This window comes from Chiloscyllium plagiosum, unplaced genomic scaffold (genome assembly GCF_037043375.1).
Source record: "Chiloscyllium plagiosum isolate Xiang-an unplaced genomic scaffold, Cpla_swu_hap1 HiC_scaffold_1, whole genome shotgun sequence".
In the NCBI taxonomy this organism is placed as follows: Eukaryota; Metazoa; Chordata; class Chondrichthyes; order Orectolobiformes; family Hemiscylliidae; genus Chiloscyllium; species Chiloscyllium plagiosum.
The window spans coordinates 39,003,514-39,030,451 of NW_028270139.1; the positions used below are offsets into that span (position 1 = coordinate 39,003,514).

Below are 26,938 nucleotides of genomic sequence, written 5' to 3' on the forward strand. Positions count from 1 at the left end.
AGCTTCTTCAATATTGTGTTAACCAATCTTGCATTACATGACACTTGGCAAATCATATAATACATACATCTCTCTGATCTGCCTTTCAGTGGCTGTTTGACTTATTAGCTATGGAAACGAACTGTTTAAGTTATGCAGTTGAAGACTGAAATTTTGTAGGTGGTTTCCATTTTTGTACATGTGAATGCTAGGTCTTCTAATAGGGGAGTGGGAGAAGAACAATCGCATGTGACATTTTGCAGGCAAGCAATTAATTCAGACATAAGATTTTCAATGAGATCTGCATAAGGAGTTAGTTCAGTGGAGGCAGTTCAGAGAAGGTCCACTAGGATGATCCCTGGTGTGGGGCAATTGCCTTATGAGCAAGGTGAAACAGACATCATTCTTTTAAGGGGCTTAACAGTGTAAATATTCAGAGAGGATATCTCCCCATATCAGTACCTAGGACCAGAGGGCATAGTCTCCGAATCAAGGGCACCAATTTAAGACTGAGCTGAGGAATTCCTTCTGAGGTTTGACTGTCTTTGGAACTCCTTGCCACCGAGCGCTGAGGGGCCAGAGTCCTTGTATATGTTAAGACTGAGAATCTTAATCAAAGGGAAATTAAAAGTTATGTGGAAGGGCAGGAACGTAGCTGTGAGGAATATCAAATCAGCCATGATCCTGTTGAATGGCAGAGCAGGGGTCAACCTGCCTTCCCCTGGTCCTATTTCTTATGGTCTAATTGAGTCTTGGTTCACACCAGGTAGAGCAATGCCAAACAAGCCACTGAATATTGCAGAGCTTTTCAAACTATCTGCCATGCAGATTGTAAAACCACCCAACTTGTATGTTTTTTTTAATGGTAATTTAGAACTGGTTTAGTTATATTGCTTGGTATGGTCCCATCTTATACTGCAGAATTCAGGTCAGTCAAGTCAGCAAAAGGCTGTCATGTAAATTCTGCTCTGTTTCATGTGCTCTTTGAAAATGCAGGTAGTGAATAACTTAGATATTGATCTAATTTGTGCCTGCCTTTTGGTAGAATGAAATTCTGACTTTTCAATACTTGAGAGACAGTTGTGGTAGGGGTGGGGAAGAGGCTGCCAGTTTTGTAGCAATCCATCCTCATTTCAAGTCTCATTCTTAGCTGTTTAATGGTCTTGGCTGAACTATGGATCCTACAATAGCCACAGTATCCTCTGCTTCGAGAATTCAAACTGAGTTGATATTTCTGCTGCTTATCATTATTTAGTGAATTCTCTACTGGAAGTATCTTATCAATTTTAGGCGAGGCCAGACTTGAGCTTGGTTGTGGTGTCTCTTGATGCGCACTGTTGTCCAAATTTCAGGATTGTCGTGAATAGTTTAAGATGCGGAGCTGGGGATGCTGGTTTTGACTCAAAAGCAGGCTGCTGTACATGCTGAGGTTTTGGGAAGCCGATAGAATATGGTGGAGACACTGAACAGGTCAGGAAGCACGTGTGAAAAGTGAACTTTTTTGCCAACTGCCTTTCATCAAAATTGAACACCATTAACTACATTCTTCCTTCTAAGATGCCAATACGTTCAGAAGTTCCTCCTTTTAGTCCCATTTTGATTTGCTGTCTTTGCATTGCTAACCTCAACCAGAGTATTGGCAGAGTTGCTATTATTGACTAAATTATTGTACCTCAGGACTAAGAAGAGAAAACATTTAGACCGATCAGCTATCTGGTGACCCTGTGAGCATTCAGTACTGACCAGGAAAGAGTTGATAATTCCTCTTATGAGATCAAATAGCTGGCATTTGTGCCATTTTTGGTTTAGACATAAATATTATTGAATCACAATTGAGGATTACTTGGGGAGGGGAGAAAGACATTTTTCAGAATTTTGTCTTGGAACTCATTTGGACAATTGATATTGTATGAGAGGAAACGAACTAATGTTTGGTGTCCTCTGAAAAGATGAAAAGCTTTGACAAAATGCATTTTTCAACAATACTGGAGTTCTTATGACCAAATAAGTTAGAGCAGAGTTGTTACAGTGCTGAATGAGGCCATTTGGCTGGTTCTGTCTGTACTGGCTTTTAAAGAAGAAGAATAGCCAAATGGGCTAGTTTTCAGATTCAGCAACACCTGGAAATGAGCTGTAACCATTGCAAATTCTCTTCAATAGAGGAGCTAAAGTTTGTGGTGAACAATTGGGGATTGGAGGAAGCTTGCAAATTTTGAGTTTCTTCATTCCATATTTGATCAGCAACAACTACTGTTGTTGTTGGCTTTGATGCTTTGGTTATTTTTAGTATGGCAAATTTCCTGGCCTCTACATTGCCTTAAATCTCTCAATTCCTAAATCTCCTTCCCATGCTAAAGTTGGCTTCAGCAAACTTGGTCGTATTTTTGTTATGACAAGCAAATTCCCCACAAGAGCAACTTTTGAGGCGGAAGTTTATGCAGTGCTACTCTCTATATCTGAGAAGGTTCTCCCTTTTGCTGCACAGTTTGCAGGCAATGCACTGTCTTCTGGTAAGTACAACCTTTATAGAACAGCACTTCTCTGAACTTCACTGTACATTTCTGCTACTGTGTTTTCCTCATCCATATATTTTCACTATGTTAACTTTTTATTTTTCCCTTCAGAACCTCCAAACAATAGAATGCCACCTTTTGATTCTTTTACAATCCACAGATTTTTATTAAAAATAACCTGATGTACCTGTTCCTTTTCTGCAGCCTGGTACTTTACACTTGCCATAAACTTTAAACTTGGCTTCTTACTCGTCGCAACCTACTAGAGAAGTTTTTTTTGGAGTTAGTTGAGAGATTGTAGCTATACTTTGCACCCCTATGATGTAAGGCATACATAGGTTGGTGGGACGCAGAGAGATGTCAGTTGAGTTTCCCAACTCTCATTGTTAGGCAGTGTCCCTGGCTAAAATTGTAAGTTGTTTGGCACGGATATGAATTGTACACTGCTTTAGATTGCCTGCCTGCACTTGATGCAGCTTGTGGAAGATGATATCTTAGGAAAGATACCAGAGTGATGCTTCCACTCTAATCCTAGCCCTGAAGAATCCTGCCTGGAGTATGGAAACATTAAACACAGTGATCTGTTAATCATAGAATCTGTACAGTGTGGAACAGGCCATTTTTGGCCCAACAAGTCCACACCGACCCTCTGAAGAGTAACCCATCCAGACCCATTCCCCTACCCTATTACTCTCCATTTACCTCTGACTAATGCACTTAACCTACGCATCCCTGAACAAATATGGGCAAGTTAGCTTGGTTAATTCACCTAACCTGCACATCTTCTGGACTGTGGGAGGAATCCAGAAAACACAGAGGAAACCAACTAGGACATGGGGAGAATGTAAGTGGGAGAATTTTCCCTCCAAAGTTAGGTATTATGCACTTAAGTAATTTAGGGGCACTATCATACCATATTTCCATAGTTGCTGCTTGCACAGAATTATGCACGTTGTATCTGGTTGCTTTCTGCTTTTATCATGCTTGGGAACAGCAAGAGAATCTCTCTTTTTTTTTATTATTAATGTAATAGCACTTGTCATCCATTGAACAGTTGTAATGCTAGAATTCACATTCTTATTTCCTAGGCACCACTGTTTTGCTACAAGATTTGAATTGTGCCCTTAAACTAAATAGCTTTATTTAAAAATGAGTTTCTGAGGAAATGTGTGAAGCTTTTGCCAATAGTTAACCAGAACTGACGCTATAACTGACCAGAGCAGAGTAGAAGAAAAGGTCTTCGTTTCTGACTTGGAGAAGCCTGTTAAGCTTTTTTTTTAAAACCAGGAGCCTAATGGTGAATAAGTAGTTTTGCCAAACACAAGGGTCAGCTAGATATTATCTCCATTATATTTTTATACAGTGGGCATGAAGAGCAACTTGATGAAATCCTTCTTTATAACTCAGGTTCCTGAAAGTTCATTCACTTCTTTGCTTCCTGCCTACATCCCTACACAAAAAATATCTTGGATGGCGGATGTCCTTTCCCCTTCTCACAGGCCAACTGTTTTGACCTGTTCACCAGTGGAGGTGCTGGCATAGATGTAATTATATTTATATGTAATGTTTATGTTTCTACACTAATCCATGCACAACACACCAAACTGGAAACACTAATTCTATATGGTCAATAAAAGAAATGCTGTGCTCTATTGACTATTTGATTGTCATTTGCACAAAATTTACCATAGTGATATTTTACGTGTGCATTGCTCTTTCTGCATCAAAATGAATGTTGCTTTAATTGTCAACACTGACTATTTGTTCTGTTTTTGATCTTGATGCGTACTGAAAATCAACACTACAGATAATGACTTAGTCCGTTGCAGGTTTTGATACAACTGGAATGTACAAATCTCAGCAAATCTTGTGTGACCAAAAGATGTAGGAGCACGCCATTCAGCTCATTGGGTCTGTTCCACCACTAAGTGAGGTCATGACTAACTTACAAATCCCCAGTTCCACTTACCTGTTTTTTCCACATAAGCCTTGAATCTCTTCCTGCGTTTCAGAGCCTTGCATATAGTTTAATGACCAGCCTTGACAGCCCTCAGCAGTACTGAATTTTACAGATTCACTAACCTCTGACAGAAGGGATTCCTCCTTATCTCTGCCTTAAAAGGGCAACCTCTTCTTCTGAGATTGTGTTATCTGGACCTTGACTCTCCCTGAACTGGAAACAATCTTTCCGCTTGTCCCCCATCAAATCCCCTAAGAATGATCTGTGTTTCAATAAAGTCACTGCTCATACCTCTAAACTCCCAACAAGTACAGGCCCAATCTACTCCATCTGTCTTTATAAGACATATCCTTCATACCTGGTATCAGTCTAGTGAAACTCTTTGCACTGCCTTCAATACCAGTATGTTGTTCCTTCGATAAGGACCCAACTGTTTGCAGTATTCCAACTGTGGTCTGGCTAGTGACTTGTGTAGTTTGAGCAAACCCTCACTACTTTTTTTAATTTTCATTTTCGTTGAAATAATGGCTGGTGTTCCATTTGCATTCTCTAATGCCCACAGTACTTGGATGCTAGTTTTATGCAGTTCATGGATAATGATTCCTGAAACTCTCTGTCCTTCAGTTTGCTGCCGTCTTTCTCCATTTTAAATAACGTTCAGTTGCTCTATTATTCCTGCCAAAATACATCACTTCACATTTCCCCACATCATCATATTCTACCTTTTTAAGTTTTTTGCCCATTCACTTAAATCTGTTCATATCCCTCTCTACAGAGTCTTTGTGTCATTCTCGCCACCTGCCATCTCATTTATTTTTGGTTGCATATCCTTGGCTAGAGTATATTCACTTTCCTCATCCAAATTATTAACATATACAGTATATTGTAAACTATTGTGACTCCAGTAGTGATCTCTTCACTTGTTGCCATCCTGAAAATGCTGCTTATTCCAGCCCTGTCTTCTATTAGTTAGCCAATCTTCTATCCGTGCTGGTGTGCTATTTCTAACACCATGGACTGTTACCTTATTAAGTACAGGTCAATCTGCTATAACACGTGTTTTGATAACGTGAATTCGCTGTAATGCGATTGATGAATTGGCAATGTCATCATGTTAGTTCAAACACTGTTTCAAAAGCATGACGTTTCTATAAAGTGTGGTTGCACAGGAACGCACCTATCATGTTATAGAACAACTACCTGCGGTCTAATGTGTGGTACCTTTTATCAAAAATATTCTGACAATCCAAATACATCTCATCCACTACTTCCCCTTTATCTATCTGGCTTGTTACCACCTCAAAGAATTGTAGTCACATAACTACCACTCACAAAGCCATGCTGCCTTTGTTAGATCATATGTTATGTATTAATAAATGCTTTGCCATTACATCCTTTCATATGAACATTTTCCTAAATAGTAGACATTAAGCTAACTATTATAGTTACTTGTTTCCTGTTTCCTTTCCTGGTTTTAATAAAGGTGTTAGGTTGTCAATTTTCCAGTCCTCTGGGGGTTTTCCAGAATATAAGGATTCCTGGAAGATCATTCCCAGTGCATCCACCATCTCTGCTGCTACTTTCTTTTAATAGTCTAGGATGCAATCAAAGGATGGATTGATTGTTTGGTCTTTAACACCATTTAGTTTCCCTAACTTTTTTTAAACTGCAGTGATGATTATTACATTTATTTCCATGCCTCCCTTTGCCTCTTGATTATAGTGAAAATATTCCACTTTCCATTTATGGTTCTTTCTAGAATAATATAAGACATGTTAAATGTATTATAACTAAGCTGCTTAGATGTCTTCACCTAAGGTTATGAGCTGACAAAACTGGGAGAGTCTGACCAGTTTCTAGTTGATTACACTGTACTTTGAGAGCTCCTTTTCTACATTGGCTTCGTTTCTTTGCAGTTCTGCTTTTTATTTGGATTAGCATGTTGTCACAGATAGATAGTATATAGAAACTGAAGAATGTAAAAATACTTTTTTTATACTTTACCACATCGCTGCCAAAGCACTTCACGAACTTAGTTTGAAGTATGGTCATAGTTCCTAGCTGAATGATGTAGCCATTTTGTGCGTTGCATTGTCACACAGATGGTGTTTGGGTGACCTGTTTCTTTGTGTATTTGGTGGTCAGAACAGAAATAATTGTGATGTGCACCAAGATTAAATCCTATTAATATTATTCTGCTCATGCCTATTTTTTTTCAGGTCTCATGTCAGCGGCAGTCTTTTAATGTACTACTAAATTTCTTAAAATTGCCATGCATTATAATAAAATCAGTGTAAATTCCTGATGTTGCAAATATAAAGTACAGTGAGTGAGCAATAATCATCGACCACTCTAATGACACTATATTGTATAATAGTGATCCCATTTTCAATCTTCCATTTACAATGCCTTGAGCAATGTAATGAAGATGCCTTCCTTATGTGTGTTAAGGGGAGGTAAGTACTTTTCCTGAATGATCCTCTGTCAGTAAGCAGCCACCTATCCCCTAAGTTTCTAGCTCCTTTGCCAGCGCTGCTGAAAATTTGTTGCTTCTGCTGCTGGCTCCTTCCTCAGCCATGCACTATTGATGTTCAAAATACCTTCCGCTCCACCGACTTGCACTTTCCTGTTTGGCTCTATGCTGGCATTTTGTGAATATTTGAAACATGCATGCAGTATTGTAAAATCAAAAGCTCCATGGCCCCAGTACTTTAGTATGGGATAGATCTGTCTAAATATCAGCTATTTATTCCAATATTTGGAATACTTCATTTATATTGGTGTTTCCAAGGGATGAAGTACGTGGTTCACTTAATGTATTGATAGCCAAGTTGAAGAAATACTGCATATCAAAGGGACCGAGTAGGAGAAAAGTTACCCTTCTATGGAGTGGTTGACACGCAGTTGATGACTGTTTCCTGATTTTTGTCTTTTTAAATTTTCCATTTTGCTTGCCAAGTAGCTGAAATTTAGTTTATTCTGCTCTTCAACAGCTTGTACAATGAAGACAGAAATTTGCTTCGAATTAAGGAAAGGGAAAGACGAAACCAAGAAATTCACCTTGACAAAGAACCTTTCCTTAAAAATGCCCCCCTCTTTGGTGAGCCATACAAGGTAAAGTACGGAGCAGCTTAGACTAATTTTGGTTTGAGCTTTTTTGTTTTAGATTCTGTGCTGCAGAGCTCTTGGCACGTCTTATGAACAGTGCTTCCACCCAAAGCTCGTAGAGCAGCTCTCTATATTTGCAGGTGGGAGCTCTAATTTGGTCATCAGGACCTCCTATGCAATTTCAATTGGAATCCTGAGCAGGAGAGCAGTGACTGAGAGGTCCAGGTAGGACAGTCCTTCTTTTTAAATGTCTGTACCTGTCTTAATGTGAGCCAGGAAGAGTAAGAAGACTCTTCTGGGTTTCCCTTGCTACCAGCTTCGATGCAGTCCTCCTCCAAAGCATTCCACTTCTTTAAATTTTGGAGACTTGTCCTGCGGGAGAAGCCTGTCTCCCAATTCTTGTTACCAGCTGCTGACTGGGTCGTGAATCCGGCCAGTTTTGTCCAAGTCACAGATCTTGCAGAGCTGAAGTGTAGTGGTTGAGTTTGGCAGGTCCCTCGCCTCATCAGCTGTGCCCGCTGCTTCATGATTTGAATGTACTGCACCTCCATTTCCATCCACCAATGTTTCTAAAACAACACTGGCTGTGTGGGAGAGCTGTCCCAACCTAATCTAAGTTTTTAGTGAGCTGGATGGTTATCTGTATAATTTTTTTTTTGTCTAGCTTTTCTGCCATTTGAAGGTTTTGTTTTTGTATGATTTAAATTTCCAACAGCCTTTCACTTTCAGCAATTTGAGTGAATCTATATGGTCCCAAAGATACTAAGCTTGCTGAGACCAAAGAAATAAATTTGCATCCAGGTTGAAAATATTAATAATTCTTGGATTTTCCTAATCTCTTTGTAGCTCACAACTTTCAGACTTGTAGCTTAATGTAACTTTTAAAATTTAGTCACTGGACTGTTATTTTGCTGTGCTGTTGCAGAATCCATTCCAATCATGCTCGTTTGCAGGCCGAACTGATCTTTCTGGTCAAAAAAGCATTATAGAATGCATTTATATATAAAAAAAATCTTGTGCAAATTTTTCAGAAATTGTCAGGCATTTTTAAACGACTAATTAGTGCATGTGGGGTAACTTTTTTTTTCTTGAATATTTGCCTCTGCAGAAATATGTGTGAATCATAACTGGGCTCTTAGGGTTGCAGTCATTTAACTACATTTTTTCTGTTTTTGTGCAGACCAATAAAGGGGATGAACTTTCCAGCCGCATTCAGAATATGCTGGGCAACTATGATGAGATGAAAGATCTGATAAGTAACAAGAGTCAGCAGGACTTCATTGGTATACCCAAGAGGGCAGTTCCTTTGGTTTCACAAGAAAAAGATAAGTGCTTGCTTGGTGCAAAACAGAGTAATAGTTCACTACAGCCTTCCTTTCACAATAGCAATCCACGATCAATGGGACCTCGCAGTGCAGTTTCTTCAACCGGTGTCTGCTCCTCTGATAAGAACACTACAGCGATAGAACAGAACAGCCAAAGCCTCAGTCAGAACACTAAGGGCTATAGCTTATTTCCAAACCGAAGCCAAAAAAAGGACAATTGCTACAGTGGGCAGGAAACTTGCAATAGCCATCGAGTGAGGGATGACCAGCCAGCGGATACGGACAGTCGCAGCAAAGTCCAGTTATCCCATTTGCAACACTTGCAACCACTGTTACCGTTGTCCTCACTTATGCAGCCCTTGTCTCCGATAACACCATTATCCCCCTTACATTCCAGCGGGTTTACCAATTCCAAATTGCAACAAAGAAAGAGTAGTCGCAGCAAGGACTGTCCTCCAACAAAATCTCCAAGTGAACAAGAAGTACACTCCGGTGATCCTGAGAACTTGTCTTCTGATCTGAGTGTTTCAGTCCCCAGCCAACATGCATCTCAAACTTTTCCGCCATCTCTACCATCGAAACCAAACATGATACAGCAAAAGCCTACAGCATATGTGAGACCGATGGATGGGCAAGACCAAGCACCTAGTAAATCCCCAGAACTAAAGCCTCCTGCAGAGGATTACACTGAGGAACCATTTGGAAATATAGCTGCAATGAAAGCAAGTGCCAGAGCAAAGCTATCCAAACTTAAAATTCCTTCTCAGCCAGTCGAGGTGAGTGCACTGCCATTTCTCTTCTGATGTGTAGTTCTGCAGTGAACTTGATAGTAGCCACAATTGCTGGCATAGGGAGGTGAAGTATTTTGCTCAGAGATTCGTGATCTAGTGACATAAGCAGGACTTGAAATTCAAACAGTGGGCCTGTATCAGAAATGAAAATGTTTAATTAAATTGTGTATTCCTCCTCTTTATATTTTATTTTAAGACACAGGCTGGAAATTAAAAGCAGCTTTAGGAAATGAACAATATGTTAACTAACTAGTATCATACATGTCAGACTATTGACTGGAAGTAATGAAAAACACATTGAAATACCTCTATCAGATATCATGGAAATGTTTTCTGATTCTGACCTGTGACTGACAACAGTTCATTGATCTTAATAAGCTGCATATAGTCACATTTTCCTGATGTATTTCGTCCGGTGATTGGATTTTCAAGAACAATCTAAGTGGTCCTCCTTTTACGATGTGAACTCCAATCTTTTGTCCTTCTTTGAAAAGTACTATTCTGTGTTGGGGGAGAACTTGCATTTGTATAGCACTTCTTGTGTCTTAAGCAATACAAAGTATTTTGGGGGAATGTACTACTATTCCTTCTTTGGTTGCTACATCCATCTAATATGTGCAATACGAAGTTCCATAAGCAGTGAGATTAAGGAACAAGTTACCTATGTAGTGATACTGCTGAGAGGAATAAATCTTTTAAAAGAAAAATTTGCTTTAATATACCAGCATTCAGTCCTGCTAGATGTCTCAAGTGTGTGCATTCAAGATGTTTTGAAATGTATTTATTGTTGTAAAGTGGAAAGCAGTTTTCCTCAAGATCCACAAACAGCAATATGGTAATGACCAGAGAATCTTGGTTGATCATGTTGACTGAAGGATAAATATTGACTGGACATTGGGGATAACCATTGCTTTTCTTCCAAGTAGTGCTATCGAACACTTTGTTTACATTCACCTGATTAAGCAAAGTGGGTCTCAGTTTAACATCTCATCGAAAATATGGCATCTTGGTGCAGTATTCCCTCAGGACTGTGGGTCTTGATTTTGCATTCAGTCTTGGAGCAGGGCTTGAACACTCAGCCTTCTGACTTGGGTGAGATTGCTAACAACTGAACCATGGTTGACACACACAAAAGAAGTAGACGCTTATGAATGTTTATGTCCTTCTTCCAGGGCTTTGGTTTTAACATCTCATTTAAAAGATGTTGGCCTGGAAGTCAGACAAGACCCATTTTTACAAGTAGCGCTAAGGGATCTCTTGCAGTAGAGGCAGGAAATGGTCTGAACAGGCAGTGAAGAGTTAACTGCAAATCTATGGGTCTGGAGCCAGTAAGTCAGGCTAGGAAAAGATGGCAGATTTTAGACCCAAAAGGACATTAGTGAACCAGATGAGGTTTTATGACAACTGACCATGGTTATGTGGTAAAAACAATGACTGCAGATGCTGGAAACCAGATTCTGGATTAGTGGTGCTGGAAGAGCACAGCAGTTCAGGCAGCATCCAAGGAGCTTCGAAATCGACGTTTCGGGCAAAAGCCCTTCATCTGGAATAATCCGTGGTCACCATTGGTCTAGCTTTTATTTAAATTCCAGATTTTTAAAACTTCAAATATCACCATTAAAAGCCATGTCCACAGTCCATGAAACTAGTGATCTGGATTACTAGTCTCGTGACATTACTTCCATTCTGCTACCTCCTAAGCAAATTGCTGAGACAAGATAGAAGCAGTTGTGGCTTTACTGTGATCTTGGCTGTACTTGGCTGGAGAGCATTTGCAGATAATTAGTAGCAGTTTGGGAAAAGTTTTCAGTTTTCCACATGTTGAAGTAATTGAGCCTTAATAATCATCAGAAAAATTACTTCAGTGGCTTCTGAGTTTGCATTTGAACAAAATAAAGTTTGTGTACCCTGTGGATGGGATAATTGTATGATTTTTTTTTGGGATATTTTTCAGAAATTAACATACTGTCAAATGTCTTTGGGCAGCTACAAGCCAAAGATGATGAGCTACCTGCTGGGTTTCCTTTTGAACTTTAATTTGTAATATTTCACAGAATCCTCAGGCAATCAGGATGACCATTCAATTTAACAATATTCCGGCTCCTACCCTCACAAACTGAGGTATGCTGCACAATAAAGGATTAAAACTCTGTTCACAAGGAAGCAGAATATCTTGTTCTCTCAAACAACTCTGCAGTCACTGTGAATTACCCAAACTTGAATTCGAAATCATGAAGCCTTGTAGGTGGAACCTTGTAAAGTTAATTTAATAGGTTCTGGGAATCACTTGTGGTGATCATTGTGAGTGAAGGAGTAAGATGTTAATGTCTGAAGTGTGGCCCACTATAAATGTGGAGAAAGTGAGGTCTGCAGATGCTGGAGATCAGAGCTGAAAATGTGTTGCTGGAGATTCCTGAAGAAGGGCTTATGTCTGAAACGTCGATTCTCCTGTTCCCTGGATGCTGCCTGACCTGCTGCGCTTTTCCAGCAACACATTTTCAGCCCACTATAAATGTGCCTAATACATTGGGGCGAATGGTGAAATTTGTTTTTAGAAGGTTTGGCAATGGTGGCTGCTGGAAGGTCTGATGCATGGAATGGTGAAACCCTAAAGCAAAATTATTGTTCAAGAATATAGTCTTATTGAAACTCTCCTTTGGACTTGCTCTTTTTTAAAAAGAAACAATGATTGTTCATTTTGAACCAGTAATGCTGTCTGAATTGAGTGTATTGATAAGATCTCGATATTTTCAAACCCATCCCTACTTCCTTTGTTGGTGTGAAGCTTCTCCTTTTGACTCTTGTTAGCTGCACCCTGCCTAGCTATTTGTTGGTTACCGTGGTTGTTTATGATCCAGTCCTAAAAGCTCTGGATTCTGTAAAGCCAATGAGGGGCATCTTTTGCTGTCTTTTGTTGCCCATGAATTAATGTAGTATAAACTGTCGTTAAAATTTGTTGGACACAAATGTTGACCAATCATTTTATGATGAAGTTGCAAAAGTAATTTTTAAAAACAAAATCATCCCAACCCCAACATCCCTTTTCTTTTTAAAAAAAACAAAGAACTGCAGATGCTGGAAATCAGAAACACAAACTGAAATTGCTGGAAAAACTCTGTAGGTCTGACAACATCTGTGGAGAGAAAGCAGAGCAATACTTCAGTAAGGAAAAGCTGTATTTACCTTTTGTTTAAAGTAGGGCAAGTATGATTTGACAGATTCGCTTTGTTAACATGCATTTCTGAAATGCATTTGTTCCGTATAGTTTGAATTGCTCTTATGAATATATAATGATTCATCAGACTTGAGCCTTTGCCACAAAATTAATTCTTGAACATAGCTGACCAGGCCAACATTTATTGCTCATTTCTGGTTGCTCTCCTTGTGTGTCCTTGTCTTCAGTTTTGGACATGGTTGACCACGCTATACATCTCCAGTTCCTTTCCACTGTTGTTCACCTAGGTGGGTCTGTTCTCGTTTTGTTTCTTTCTTGTCTATCTAATTATGGTCCCAATATAACTTGCAAAGTTTATCTTTCTGCCCCACATCATTGCCTCTGCTGTCTCCCCCAAAAATCTCTCTATGGCAATTTTCAAATTTTAAAATCTACGTGCTGCTCCTCAATGTAGTGTTTAGTCTTATTGTAGACCGACAACAGAGAGTTCTATCTCACTACCTGCATTGTGGCTAAATTTAATCTGATTACTTAAGACAGCTAGTGGATTGGATAAAAATTTTCTCTAGTTATATATTGGGTGATTGAATTTATCTTTTTCACTACCATTATCCCATCTCTTACCTTTTAAGCCAATTTTGTATTCATTTGGCTAGCTCCCCTTGGATTCCATATGATCTACCATGCAGAACTTTGTCGACTGCCTTGCTGAAGTCCATATGGACAACATCTACCACTCTGCCTTTAACAATCTTCTTGGTCATCTCTTCAAAAAACTCATTGTTCAAACAACACTCAATCAAGTTAGTGAGACACTATTTCCCACACATAAAGCCATGTTGATTATCTCTAAAGAATCCCTAATTTCTACAATTTTTTTAACCAATATTTTGATCATCTTTGTAGTCACTTTGTTTAAAACCTTGGATGCAGGCTATCAAGTCCTGGTGATTTATCTGCCTTTAACCCTATTAATTTTCCAAATACTTTGTCCCTTGTGATAGAGACTGTTCCAAGACTTTTGCTCCCGTTAATGCCTTGCTTTTCTGATGTCTAGGATGATTATGGTATCCTTCACTAAGAAGGCTGAGGCAAAATATTATTTAAATTATCTGCCATTTCCCTGTTTGTCATTATCAGTTCTCTAGTTACATCCTCCAAGGGTCCCACGTTCACTTTAGCTACTCTTTTATATGCCCATTGAAGCTTTTGCTTTCTATTTATTTCTCGCTATTTCTTTTATCTTTTTTTAAGCTCTTTTTATTGCTTTTTTTGTTATCCACGAATAAAACCTAAAAATAATATGGATCCTTTGGTCTACCACTACTTTTGCTGCTTTTTATGCTTTAGTTTCTGATACTCTTTTTGACTGCCTTTGTTAATCACAGGTAGTCATCCTTCTCATCAAATCCTTCTTTTTAACCAGAATAATTTTTTTTTTGCTGAGTATTATAAAGTATCTGCTTGAATGTCTGCCACTGCTCATCCACTGATGTTCCACCTTTTCTATATTCCCAGCCTACGGTAGAGAACACTTCCTTCAGACCCCTCTCTTTAATTGCTGTTGTTTGAGCCCCAAGTTGCGCGCTCATATTTTTTCATTTATTTCTATTTGCCATCAACACATCTTTCGTATTACAAGCTCGACATATATTTAGACACAGACCCTTAAACTTTGACTTTTGGCCATTATTACTTCCTCTGGTTCTTCTTTCTGCTACGCTCTTCTGCTTCTATATTTTGCTCTCCCGTTTCATTTCACTTTTTTACAAAAAAGTTCTCTTCAGTTAAAGTCCCCCCCACCACTCCAAACTAATTAGCTTAAAGCCCTATCTACAGCCCTAATTATACAATTTGCCAGGACACTGGTCCCAGCATGGTTCAAATAAAAGCCCATCTCAGTTGAACAGCTCTCTTTCCCAAGTACTGCTGCCAGTACCCCAAGAATCCAATGCCATTTCTCCCACATCGAACTTTTGAGTCACACATTTACCCCTGTAATCTTGCTTACTCATTGCCAATTTGCAAGTTACTCTGATAGTAATCCTGAGATTATAGCCCTTGTGGTTCTGCTTTTCTAAATTGACCTAATATGCTCATAATGTCTCATTAGAACCTTTTTTCCTAATCCTGTCTATGTCATTGGAACCTATGTGGACCACAACAGTTGGATCGTTGCTCTCCCACCCAGAAGAGCTGTCCTTAACCTTGGCAGCCACACTTGGGAATTAAACTCACAAGAAACAGGGTACAAACAGTTGATTCTCAAAAGAATGGTAATAAACTGTTTGTGTTTTTTAAATGGTGATCTCTTAGCTGTATGCTCATTTGTTAATTCATAACCAGCTTTTTAAATTGATGGGGAGGGGAGTGGTGGGGGAAGCAATGAACAAGCTGTGTCCCTTATAATTTTTCATAAGCTCATGACCTCCAAAAACACATTAAAACTATTGAAAAATGTTTGAATTGTAAACACTCTCGGCCAAGATAATTAAACCTGGAGAAGAATAATCGTGTAGCTAATGTCAAGCCATAAAATCCAAATACCTCCAGTTTTGATTCCTATTATGCTGGATGAGATTGTCAGAATTGTTGAAACGATTTGGGAAGGAAAGATCAACCAAGGTTTTTACTCCTGACTTTGTTTTATGTGGTGTGATGCCAGCCAGTATCAGCTTGTAGTTGGGTTGGTATGCTGCCACTATCCCCTAACTTTAACTGGGCCTAAGCACTAAGGTTTTACAGCAGCAAAGGAAAACCACTGGTGAATCTTAAATTGTAGTTTATTGCATTATAGCAATGAGGTACACATTATATGAAGGTGTTAGACATCTTGCAATGACCTAGAAAGCTTTGTCTTCAAGATACTAAGTTTTTAAAATATATTTTAATTAAGAAAAAATAGATTTTTAAATATTACAACAAATACAAAACAATGCAATTCAAAACAGTACAAAACTAAACCCAAATAATAAAAAAAAATCCCCAACCCACCCTCTTCTACAAATGTATAAACATATAGAGAGAAGTATAAAATTTAAAAAAACCTAAACTAGCTATTTAACTAACTACCTAACAGCAAATAAATACCTAACAGCAAACAAATAAATAGTAATAACTCAGCCCAGCCAAACAAAACACTCATACATTCACAGTTCCTCCTCCCTGGATATTGGACTCATGAAACACAATCGTTACGGCTATATAAAAGCCCTTGTTATCGTGGCAGATAAATCTGTGTCCAGGTATTTCAAAAAGGGTTGCCATGTCTTGTAAACATTCTCAGTTTTGTGGTGTACCATATTTGTGAGAAAATCCAGGGGATTATGCTGCATAACAATCTTCTGCCAACCTGACAGGCCTGGGGGGCTTTCTGATATCCAACCTAGCAAGATATTCTTCCTTGCACAGAATGTAAGAATATTGAAAAGTTTTTCCTTATGCGAGTCTGCAGGAAATACAATGGGTAGGCCCAAAAGGAGCGAAATGGGGTCCTTCTCCACCCCTACACCTAAAATCCTCTCCATTGCACCCACCACAGCGCTCCAATATGTTTGAAGCCTGTCACAAGATCAAAGACAATGGGTAAGAGTACGTGTACAGACCTTGCACTTGGGACATGCTGAAGATACCCCTGGTTTAAATTTTGACAAATGGTCTGGGGCTAAGTGGACCCTGTGGAGAATCTTCAACTGTAAAGCATGGGTCCTATTGCAAATTGATATCTTCCTTGCATTCTCCCAAATATCCTCCCATGCCTCTGAAGAAATTTCAACACCCAGCTCTCTTTCCCACATCTTGTAGAGTCGATCAGACTCATCTGAGGTGGCACACCCCAATTGGTGAGATAGAGTACTGACAGAGAGTGTACTCTTAGCCCTTAGTACCCCTCTTTCTGTGTCAGATTTGTAGGGATCAGTCAAAAGTATGGTCCTTTTTTGAATAAAATCCCTAACTTGAAAAAAACGAAAGAGGTCTCTATTAGGTAACTCGTACTTCCGTACTAACTGATCAAAGGACATCATTACATCTCCCTCAAATAAATCACCCGTGCAAGATATACCCCTAGCTGCCCAACGTTTAAATCCTGAATCTATCATACCTGGTTAAAAACTCGGCATACCCACTAAAGGTGTAAACAAAGATGTTTTGCCAATATTACCTTCCCTCTGCCAAATTGCCCTCCAGGCTTTAACAGTATTGATGACTATTGGGTTATGGCAATATTCCCTAACTGTCCTCACCTTGTCCAAAAACAGCAAACTGGTAAGGGGGCACCTTGCCTGGGAGACTTCGATATCTAGCCATATTGAAAGAGGGTCCCCACAAACCCAATCACTTACGTAGGTCAAGAGCGAGCTTAATTGGTAATTTTTATTGTCCCGAAGGTCTACTCCCCCCAATCTGTGAGGCAACTGCAGTTTGGCTAATTTAATGAGGGGCCGTTTACGGTGCCAGATAAAGGAGCTGAACCAACTGTTCAGTCTCCTGAGTGTTTGTTTATTGAAAATCAGGGGGAGCATCTGTATAGGGTATAGCAAACGAGGGAGAATATTCATCTTAATAAGCGCTATCCGACCCAACCATGAGACTGGAAGTGCCTCCCATCTTTGGAGATCTTGTTGAATTTTTTCAAATAATTGAGTAAAATTGGCTTTGAACAGCCAATCCAGAACTGGAGTAATGAATATGCCCAAATACACCCCCCCCCCCCCCCCCCCCCCGTTGACCACCTAAATGGGAATCTATAGTCACTCAAGAGCCAACTCTTTCGTAAGACCATCCATAGGCATAGCCTCTGATTTAGCAAAATTAATCTTTATACCCTGAAAAAGTGCCAAACGTGTGAATGCATTGTATCAGGCAAGGCACTGAAACTGCTGGATTTGTCAAGAAAATTAGAATATCATCTGCATACAGCGAGATCTTATGTAATTTTGACCCCACTTCTGGAACTGATATATTGAGATCCCCACGAATGGCCTCTGCCAACGGTTCAATCACCAACGTAAAAAGTAATGGTGAAAGGGGACAGCCCTGCCGGCTGCCCTTAGAAATATTAAAATTGCTTGATCGTACCCCGTTGGTAATGATCGCAGCGAGAGGTACACTGTAGAGAACCTTTACCCAATCTAATGAAAACTTCGCCCAGACCAAACCGGTCTAGAGTATAGAAAAGGTACGGCCACTCAACTCGGTCAAATGTCTTCTCTGTATCTAAAGAAATTACCAATCCCTGTATTGACTGCTGTTGGCATGCTTGAATTACATTAAGCAGCCTCCTAACGTTATTGGAGGATCTGTGACCCTTTATGAAGCCCGTCTGATCCTCTTTAATAATGGAGGGTAACACAGTCTCCAGCCTTAATGCAAGAGCCTTAGAGAGGATCTTAAAGTCCACATTTAAGAGCGAGATGGGCTGTATGAAGCATAGTCTTCCGGATCCTTCCCTTTTTTTAAGGATAAGTGAAATATTGGCCTCTCTCAGAGATGGTGGGAGACAATCATGAGTGTATGAATCATTAAACATATTCAGCATCGGGCCTGACAGTATACTTATAAATTCCTTTTATAATTCACTGGGAAGTCCATCAGGACCGGCTGTCTTTCCACTTTGAAGCTGCGCCTTTCCACTCTGAAGCTGCCTCACAGCTTCCTGCACTTCTTGCTCTGATAATGGGGCATTGAGAAAGGACTGTTGTTCGGGAGTCACACCTGGGAGCTTCGGATCTCTTAAAAAAAGGATTCCATTTTGGTCTGCCCCTCCTCACAATTCTCAGACTGATATAATTTAGAGTAGAATCTCTGGAATGCCACATTAATCTTTTTAGAATCACATGTTAGGTTCCCAGACCCTTCCCTAATCGCTGTAATGGTTTGTGGGGCACTTCTCTTTCTGGCAAGGTATGCTAAGTATTTGCCTGGCTCGTCACCATGCTCATATAACCTTTGCTTTGCAAAAACCAGCTCCTTCTTTGCTGTCTGCGTGAGCACGGAATTTAGTGCAGACCGCAGTGCCGTAATCCTCTGTAGTTTGACCAATGAGGGTCTGTCAAATTAGGCCTTCTCGGCTGCCTTCGACCGTGCTTCAAGGAGATGTTGCTGCTCACCCTTCTGCTGCTTCCTACTTGTGGAATATGAAATAACTAACCCTCTGGCATAAGATTTGGCAGTTTCCCAGAGAACAAATGAGCTATCAACCGAGCCTATGTTGATGTCTAGGAATGCCCGAAATTCCCTAGAGAAATACTCCACAAACCTGCTCCGAATACTCCACAAACGAGAATAAAAGGGTTCATTCGCCAGTACCTTGAATCCACTGTAACATCCTTAATTTTAACCATGAGGTACACTGGAGCATGATCAGAGATAGCAATATTACCAATCGTACAGGATGCCACCAGATCCAGGGTTACCGCAGGGGTCAGAAAAAAAATCAATCCTCGTGTGACATCTGTGCGGATTGGAGAAAAACATGAAATCCCTACCGTAGGGTGGAGACACCTCCAGACGTCCACTAATCCTAATTTCTCCATACAAATCCAATAACTGTTTAGTTTATGCAGAGGGTATCGAGGGACCTTTAGGCAACCTGTCTACTGTGGGGTCCATGAGGCAGTTAAAATCTCCCCCTATAATGATGTGCCGAGACTTGAGACTTAACAGTTTAGAAAAAGCATCTACCAAGAATTTAAGAGGATGAGCTGGGGGACAATAAACATTTAAGATGCCATATTCTTCCCCATTTATCAAAGCTTTAACAATTACAAACCTCCCGTACGTGTCTTTAACGCATTCCAACAATTTAAATGAGAGATTTTTTTCCTTACCAATATAGCCACTCCCCTACTTCTGGTATTAAATGATGAAAAATAAACTCGGTCAAAGCCATTCTGCTGTAATTTTAGATGCTGCTTGTCATCCAAATCTGTCTCCTGTAACAAAGCAATATCCACCTTCTCCTTTCTAAGACTCGAGTACCTTCTTCCTCTTAATTGGTGAGTGACTTCCCTTGATATTCCAGGTACACCATTTAATCAAATTATTAGCCATAATCTTCTGCAATTACATTTAAATTCCAGAGAGGAGGAACCCGAACCACAAATTGCTGAGCCTTAGTGTTGCACAGTCCACCAAATATAAAAACTACATAAACTAAAACCACTACATTTAACAAACATACAAAATTATTAAAAATAAAAAACAACAAAAACCAGCAAACAAACCAACATATAAAGTGCCAATAGCGCTGAGTAGGGGAACTCACCCCCTGCCTGGAGGGAGCAACTACCCGTCCCGAACTGCCCATAAATAGGCATCTAACCATCTCAACCACCTTCACTTCTCCCAGCTAGAGCCGCATCGCAAGCACAAGCTAAAAAGAATAAATACCCCATAGAATATCAATATGAATAAAAACATTCTTTTATATTAAAAAAAAGGGGAATAAATACCCCACCCATCCTTTGGTATGTCCTAACTTAGAAATTTAAAATGTACATCTTAACCACCGCCAGATATAGTTTGAACCAAACTATTATCAGTAGAGGTTAAAAAAAAAGGGGAAAAACAAAGCTCCAACCGGATTTCCTCCATTTCTTTTACAGAATGATAAACGCATACCCAAGCAACAATATTTATACATACTATTGTTTAACTTAGGTTAGTTTGTCCACAAAGTCTCTTGCCTTCTCCGATGTGTCAAAGAGATGCATGGATCCATCTAAGGTGATCCGAAGCACTGCCGGATATCTCAGGGAGTACTGAATCCCAAGCTCCTTCAGTCTTCTCTTGACACCATCATACGATTTTCGTTTCTGGATCACCGCCGCTGAAAAGTCCTGAAAAAACATGATCTTAGACCTCTCGTAAATTAGGGCCTTTGGATCCTTCCCCTGGAGTCTGGAAGCCTCCATGACTCTCTCCTTATGTCGGTAATGATGGAACCGTCCCAGGAAAGGACGATGGCGTTGACCCAGACCCGACCTCCGTGCTGCAACCCGGTGAGCCCCCTTTATCATCAATCCTCTCATGCCAGTCTCCAAGTCAAGGAATTTCGGAAGCCAATCTTCAACAAATTCCGCAGGCCACTCATCTTCCTTACCCTCGGGCAGACCGATGACCCGAATGTTTTTTCTCCTGCCCCTGTTTTCAAGATCATCCACTTGGTCACGCAAATTACAAACCAGCGTCTTCAGGGCTTGGATCTCTTCCTTGAATGAACTGGCATCAGCTTCCACCGCTGTGACCCTGTGCTCCACCTCAGTTCGTCTTCTCCAAGTCTCCCAGCTGCTGCTCATGCTTATGCCGCATGAGAGAGACTGGAGCCAGCTTCTCTTCAATCTGTTTCCCCAACATCTCGCAAGATTTCGAGAGCTGGTTCACCAGGTCCTGGAGAGTAATCGGCTCCAGGGCTGCTGCAGGCTGAGCTGCAGGCCCGGCCTCAGATGCTCCTCCTCCGTTTCTAGGCATTTCTGGACAGCTGAAAATACAGGTAAGTCAATTTTTAAATGTTTCTTGGGGCTCCACAATCTTTCCAATGCCCCAAGAAATCCTGATGACCTGGATTGGGTGGGTTAAAGGACCATCCTGCTCCTGCTGCGATGCGAAGCTCTGCAGTGTGATCTTCTCGGATCGCCGCCATTCGTAGATCCCCCAAGATACTAAGTTTTTTAGCCCTCCTATGTTTCTCCAACCAACTGCTGATGACACCTTAAGAATTGGTGCTGATTTTAGTTTCTGACATTAACCTTTTCAGAATTATTAACCTTATTATTAAACTTTCTTGCTAACCCTTCCAGTCTGACTGGAAAATGTGGTGTAATGATCCTCCATAGAGAATTGGAGGGAGGGAATAAAATCAATTCAAAATCATCTCCCCTTATGCAGATATGCATGGAGTTTAGTTTTTTAAAAAATGCAGATGCTACAGATTTCAAAAAGTTGTGGTGGTAAACCAATTACATTTCAGCAGAGCTGCAGAACTGATTCCTGACTGTCCCCCTATGAGTGGATTTTACAAAAATTGAACTATATTCGCCAGGGCAAGTACAAAGTTTGGAGTGTAAAGTTTTTTGGTCTAATCTGAATGCACAAGTGGAGAGGAGTCTGTGACACTCGATCTGATCCATATCCCATCTAACGCTGTTATTGTCCCACCTCATGGTAATGTTGGGCACATCCAGTCTTGGAGGGAAACCTAATTTGATAGATCATAAGCTTTGTTTTTGTGACTCTTTTACTGTTGTTAGTCATGCGGCATATTCATGTATGTATCAATGTATTTTTAAAAGGGAAAGGTTTTTGTACAAAAGGAATAAACACACTCACTACGGCAGCTTACAATAGTTATTTGAAATTGTCCCTTTACAGATATCAGAAATAAAGATTCAACCCTTTTTTCCCCCTCAACAATCTTACAGATACACTTACTTCAGTGAACCGTCACTTTGTCTCCACTTTAAAAGTTTTTTTGTTCAGGTGGCATGGCTGTAATTGGTTTCTTCTTACCAACTCTTAAATGTTTCCAGAGTTTTCTTCTAAGCCATTCAGGACTTTTTACCCAGCTCTGACTTTGACAATAAGGGGTATGGTCATTTCACTCTGAGATGAGGAATGTCTTCAGTCAGGATGGTGAATCTTTGGAGTTCCCTACCTGAATCTTTGAGCATGTTCCAAAGAGAAATTGATTGGTCTCCAGAAATCTACAACATTTTGGAGGATGTGGAGATAATGCAGGGAAAATGGCACTGGGGAGCTGATTATCCAGGATCTAGAATTGTGGAGAAAGCTTGGCGGACTCAATAATTCACTTATGTTATCAATTCACTGAACTGAATACCTCCAGCTCACTCGAAGGCTACTTGCCTTCCTGAGAAATGCATGCATCAACAAACCTTTTGACAACCCGTGATTAATTTCAGGCCTTGAAAATGAATTTAAAATTGTCCGTCTCTCATGCACAATGTAGAACCACAAAGCACACTCGAAGACATACGTCACTCGCCAATTTTAGAGCCCAAGTTTCCAAATAATAAAATGAATCTTCACAGCATGATCAGTGACTTTATCCTAAAATTCTGAAATCTTTTTGAAGATTATCAACTTGTCAGCAAACTTCCGTGTGGCCACTGTCAAATTTGACACAGACACGGAAAAGAAATTGTCCTGAATGTTGTAACTGGTAGAAATTCTAAATTTAGGTTGCCAGTTGAGAATAATGTGCTCTAAACTCCGCAGTACGGTAAGTTCACGGTTTTGTTTTTTTTCTTTTTGTTTTACTATCCTGATTGCCCTTGGCTTGACATTCTGGTTTCATCACATCTGTGGTTCTAAATGCTTTATGTCCCCAGAATTTCCTCATACCATTTCCTGTCAAAGATTGTAAGGTTAACCTCCCAAAATAACACGCTAACTTTCATTCCCTTTATTCTGCCACGGGTTGTTGTTTGTTCAGTAAGTAATATTTTGTACTTGGTATTACTTGTTGGTGTTTATCTACCTAACTAACCGATGTAGACCCTTCTTCAGGAGTTTAATTATATCTTCTATCCTTGGAGTTCTTATATTATCGATGTCTGTAGATTTTTAAAAGCCTTATTTTCTGTATCTACATAACTTTATAGAAATAAAAAAAAGTTGCTATTCTAACTCTTGGAAATTGTTCAGCAATGCTCTGATTAGCTATTCGTAAGTTGTCTGTGTTTTTTCCAAATTCTTCTGTCTTGAATTCTTCCCTGGATATGGCTGCATTTTAGGTTGGTTAGTACAGAACTTTAATAAAGTATAAGTAAATGATTTTATGAGGAATCCAGTAACTATTGTATTCTTCACCTCTTTAAATGGAGGCAAAATTGAATAGTATCCTTTTGCTCCTAAACCCAAATCATCTGTTTCCACTTGATGCATTTCCAACCTGCCCCTTAATGCAGACACTTAGTACAGTTTTTACTCGTCTGAAGTAAGGTTAATGGGTCTGTAGATACTTGTACTTTTATTTGTTCTGTTTTAAATAATGGTACAGTCAGTTTTGCTATAATGCGGTTGTTCTGTTCTCGTGCAATCCAGTGTTATAAGAAAATCACATTATAGCAGCACCATTTAAATTAATGGGACCAGAATCTTCTTATAACCAATAAAACCTTTAAAAGTCAGTGTTAAAGAAGATGTTCCCAATTTGTCTATTGTGTTATAGCGAATTCACAATAACAAAACACATGTTATAGCAGAACGACCTGTACTACATTTTACTGGCTTTTGATTTTGTGGTATCTCTAGTACACAATGAATCTCAATTATTACTATTAGCTATGCTTGGCAGACTCACTCCTCATCTCTTTCAATAGTCTAAGATGTACATTGACCCAGAGAAAATGTATGTCACACTTCAATCCTAACTTATCTACTGTATCCTCCTCTCTAATTTCCAAAGATTTCATTGTATTTGTCCCAATCGGTTAATCAAACACCGAATTGGTACTTTTCCTTTCTGTTACACACCACTTATGGAACGTAATTGTTGAGTCTTTTTAGTTATATTCATCTTCAGTTATTCCAGTAACGTTTTAAAGAAATCTAACTTCCTCCCTATGCGCACTTAAAAAGCTTTCTTATCTCACTTGATATTTGTATTTCGCGCCATGTAATGAAAACAATTTCGAAATATTGTTGTACTCTTTGCAAACTTTTTGTCCATCCCATTTTCCCAGTAGACTCTGTAGTATGCCTTTTAGTCTAAAATATCCATTCCAGTTTAATTCTCTGTTCATTTTGGAGCCTTTTATTTGCTTAATCGTTTGCTTCTTAGCATGTACATGTACACATGCAGATTTACCAAATAGTTTTTATAGTTTTAAATGTTGACTTGCCTGATTTTGTCTGACAGCAGGCCATTATGTTTTTTTCTAGCTCTACTGAATTTTACTTCATTGAAACTTTAATTTTTCTATTGGTAGAAATTGTCAAGAGAATCTCAAAGTTGATCACATTATAGCTTCTAAAAGATTTATTCATTCTAAATTGTAGATGCTGTCCTGATAGCGAGCAAGAACCAAGCCAAAATGTGCATTTCCCCTCATAAATCCTTGATAATGAAGGAATAAAACTTCTTTCAAACAATCTGTTGTAGTTTAGATTCTGTTGATTAAAATTTTGGATTGATTGAAGGCATTCATTATGAAAACAGTAACTCATCTAATCTCATCATTCAGACTGTCCTTTTCTGTTCCTTTTTTTTATTTATCCTCTGGGTGTGTGACTTTGACCCCTTTCTTTTTGTTCTGTCAAGACTATGTACTTTTTCCCTTCCTTTTGAAACAGAACAGTTGACGTTTTCTTACATGAGATAATCCACTGTCTAAACCCGCATATCCCAAGGCTGTTGCCATTTCCAGTTTTTGTATTTAATTGACATTGACTTTGGCCGCATTTGATGCTAGTCGTGCAGCACTCTGCTTTTGCTGCCATTTTATAAATCTGCAGATGCTGACAAGAATGATCTGTCTAACTGACCCTTCTGTGACTCAGTGAGCAACTGCAATCAAAGGAGATTATTTTTGGACTCGGTGATACAAATTATTATGAGATGAGCAGGAGGCCTTTTTGTATAAATCTTTGTCACTGGAATTTAGAAAATTCTACTGCATTTCTGACTATAATTTTGTGGAAACGTTTAGATATGTATATTTAATCCTGAAACTCTTCAAGCTACTTTCAAGCCACCAACGTAAATAGATCTTTTGTTGTAGATGTAGAGAAACAATGAGTGAACTGTGTAGACTTGCCACAGTTCTACTTATGTCAATTATAATTTGACCTTGTAAAACACATGCTTTTAAAATAAAGTTAAACGAGATGTAGCTTTACCTCACTAATTTTGGTCATAGTTTTGAGGCCAATGAATAGCCTCCAGCTCTCCATAGATTTGCAGTGTCAGCTACTTTTGGAGGAATGTGCTAGAATTATTTCAGTACTTTCTGGAAGGAATCAACTTTGTATGTCTTCAGATGCACTCTTCCTTCCTTCTCTCCCTCCATCACCATACCAAATCCCATTTTTTTGGCGATTATTGGGGCAAGTGTTAGAATTTACAGGCTCAGACTAATGAAATGCATCATGAATACTTCCTTAAAAGCTTGGAGGGAACTTGAACTCGGATTTTCCGGCTCAAAGATGGGGATGCTATCCCTATGGCATGAGACCACCTCTACAAGGAGCGAACATATGCATCCAAAACAAGCCCTTTTTTTTTTTTTTACAGATTAATGAACTCACCAAGTCTCCAAAGTTTTATGGCTATTCTGAAATTTTGCAAATGCTAGCGACTGCTACATTGTGTTGTATAAAACACTTGCATTGATTGGATTTTTCTATGTTTGCAATTACTGAGATTGAACTGTATTCCTCTAAACTGGGAACCAATTGCAAAGAATATGGAGTGAAATAAGCTTGCTTTTGACTGAAAATAGTTTTATCTATAGGGGTGAAGTTTGGTTAAATATGCTAATCATCTAACAAACATTCTAAAGATTGTTGTAGTGAACAAGCGATCAGTTTTATCTCTGTTGCCAGACACTCATTTGAAAAACCGTGCCCTTTGAGCTGCATGCATTTTCTGATTTTTGTTTTAAAAATACACTCCAGAGGCTGTGACCACACAAGCAGGGAGGGACCTTTTTTTGTAAAGGAAGAACTTCAGGTTGGCCAAAGTGTTTCACAACTAATGAATAACTCTTGAAGGTAGTCATTGTTGTAATGTAGGAAACACAATAGCCAATTTGTGCACAGATACACAATGGTATTTGTATTTCTGGACATGAATTTCTTTTCATCAACTATTTTAACTGCTTTTTATGATTTCCTCCAGACATCTGCTGACGCGCCCATTATTGGTGAATATTTGTGTTGAAATTAACAAAAGGGAGCAGCTTTCCAGGAGCATACAAGCCTTTGCTTTGAAGTGGTGCTCCAGTGTGAGGGAACACATTAGAGAAGCACTGCCTCTAGCTGCTCTTTGCCTTTGTGTTGCTCTTCACCACACAAATAGTTCATCTATTTTTCCAAAGTTTGCATCATTTCTGCTCAGACAA

At 39.4% G+C, this 26,938-nt stretch overlaps 1 protein-coding gene across 4 annotated transcripts in view; it reads left to right on the forward strand.

Moving 5' to 3' along the window:
- LOC122552813 (AF4/FMR2 family member 1-like) overlaps positions 1–26,938 on the forward strand; it is a 167,164-nt gene that overhangs the window by 47,126 nt on the left and 93,100 nt on the right. For 3 of the 4 annotated variants that reach the window (XM_043695804.2, XM_087985945.1, XM_043695796.2), the window contains exons 2-3: positions 7,446–7,566; positions 8,741–9,661. In XM_043695804.2, the coding sequence (XP_043551739.2) occupies positions 7,446–7,566; positions 8,741–9,661 (1,042 nt within the window). The remainder of the gene's footprint in view (positions 1–7,445; positions 7,567–8,740; positions 9,662–26,938) is intronic. The other variant, XM_087985951.1, reaches the window with a different exon arrangement.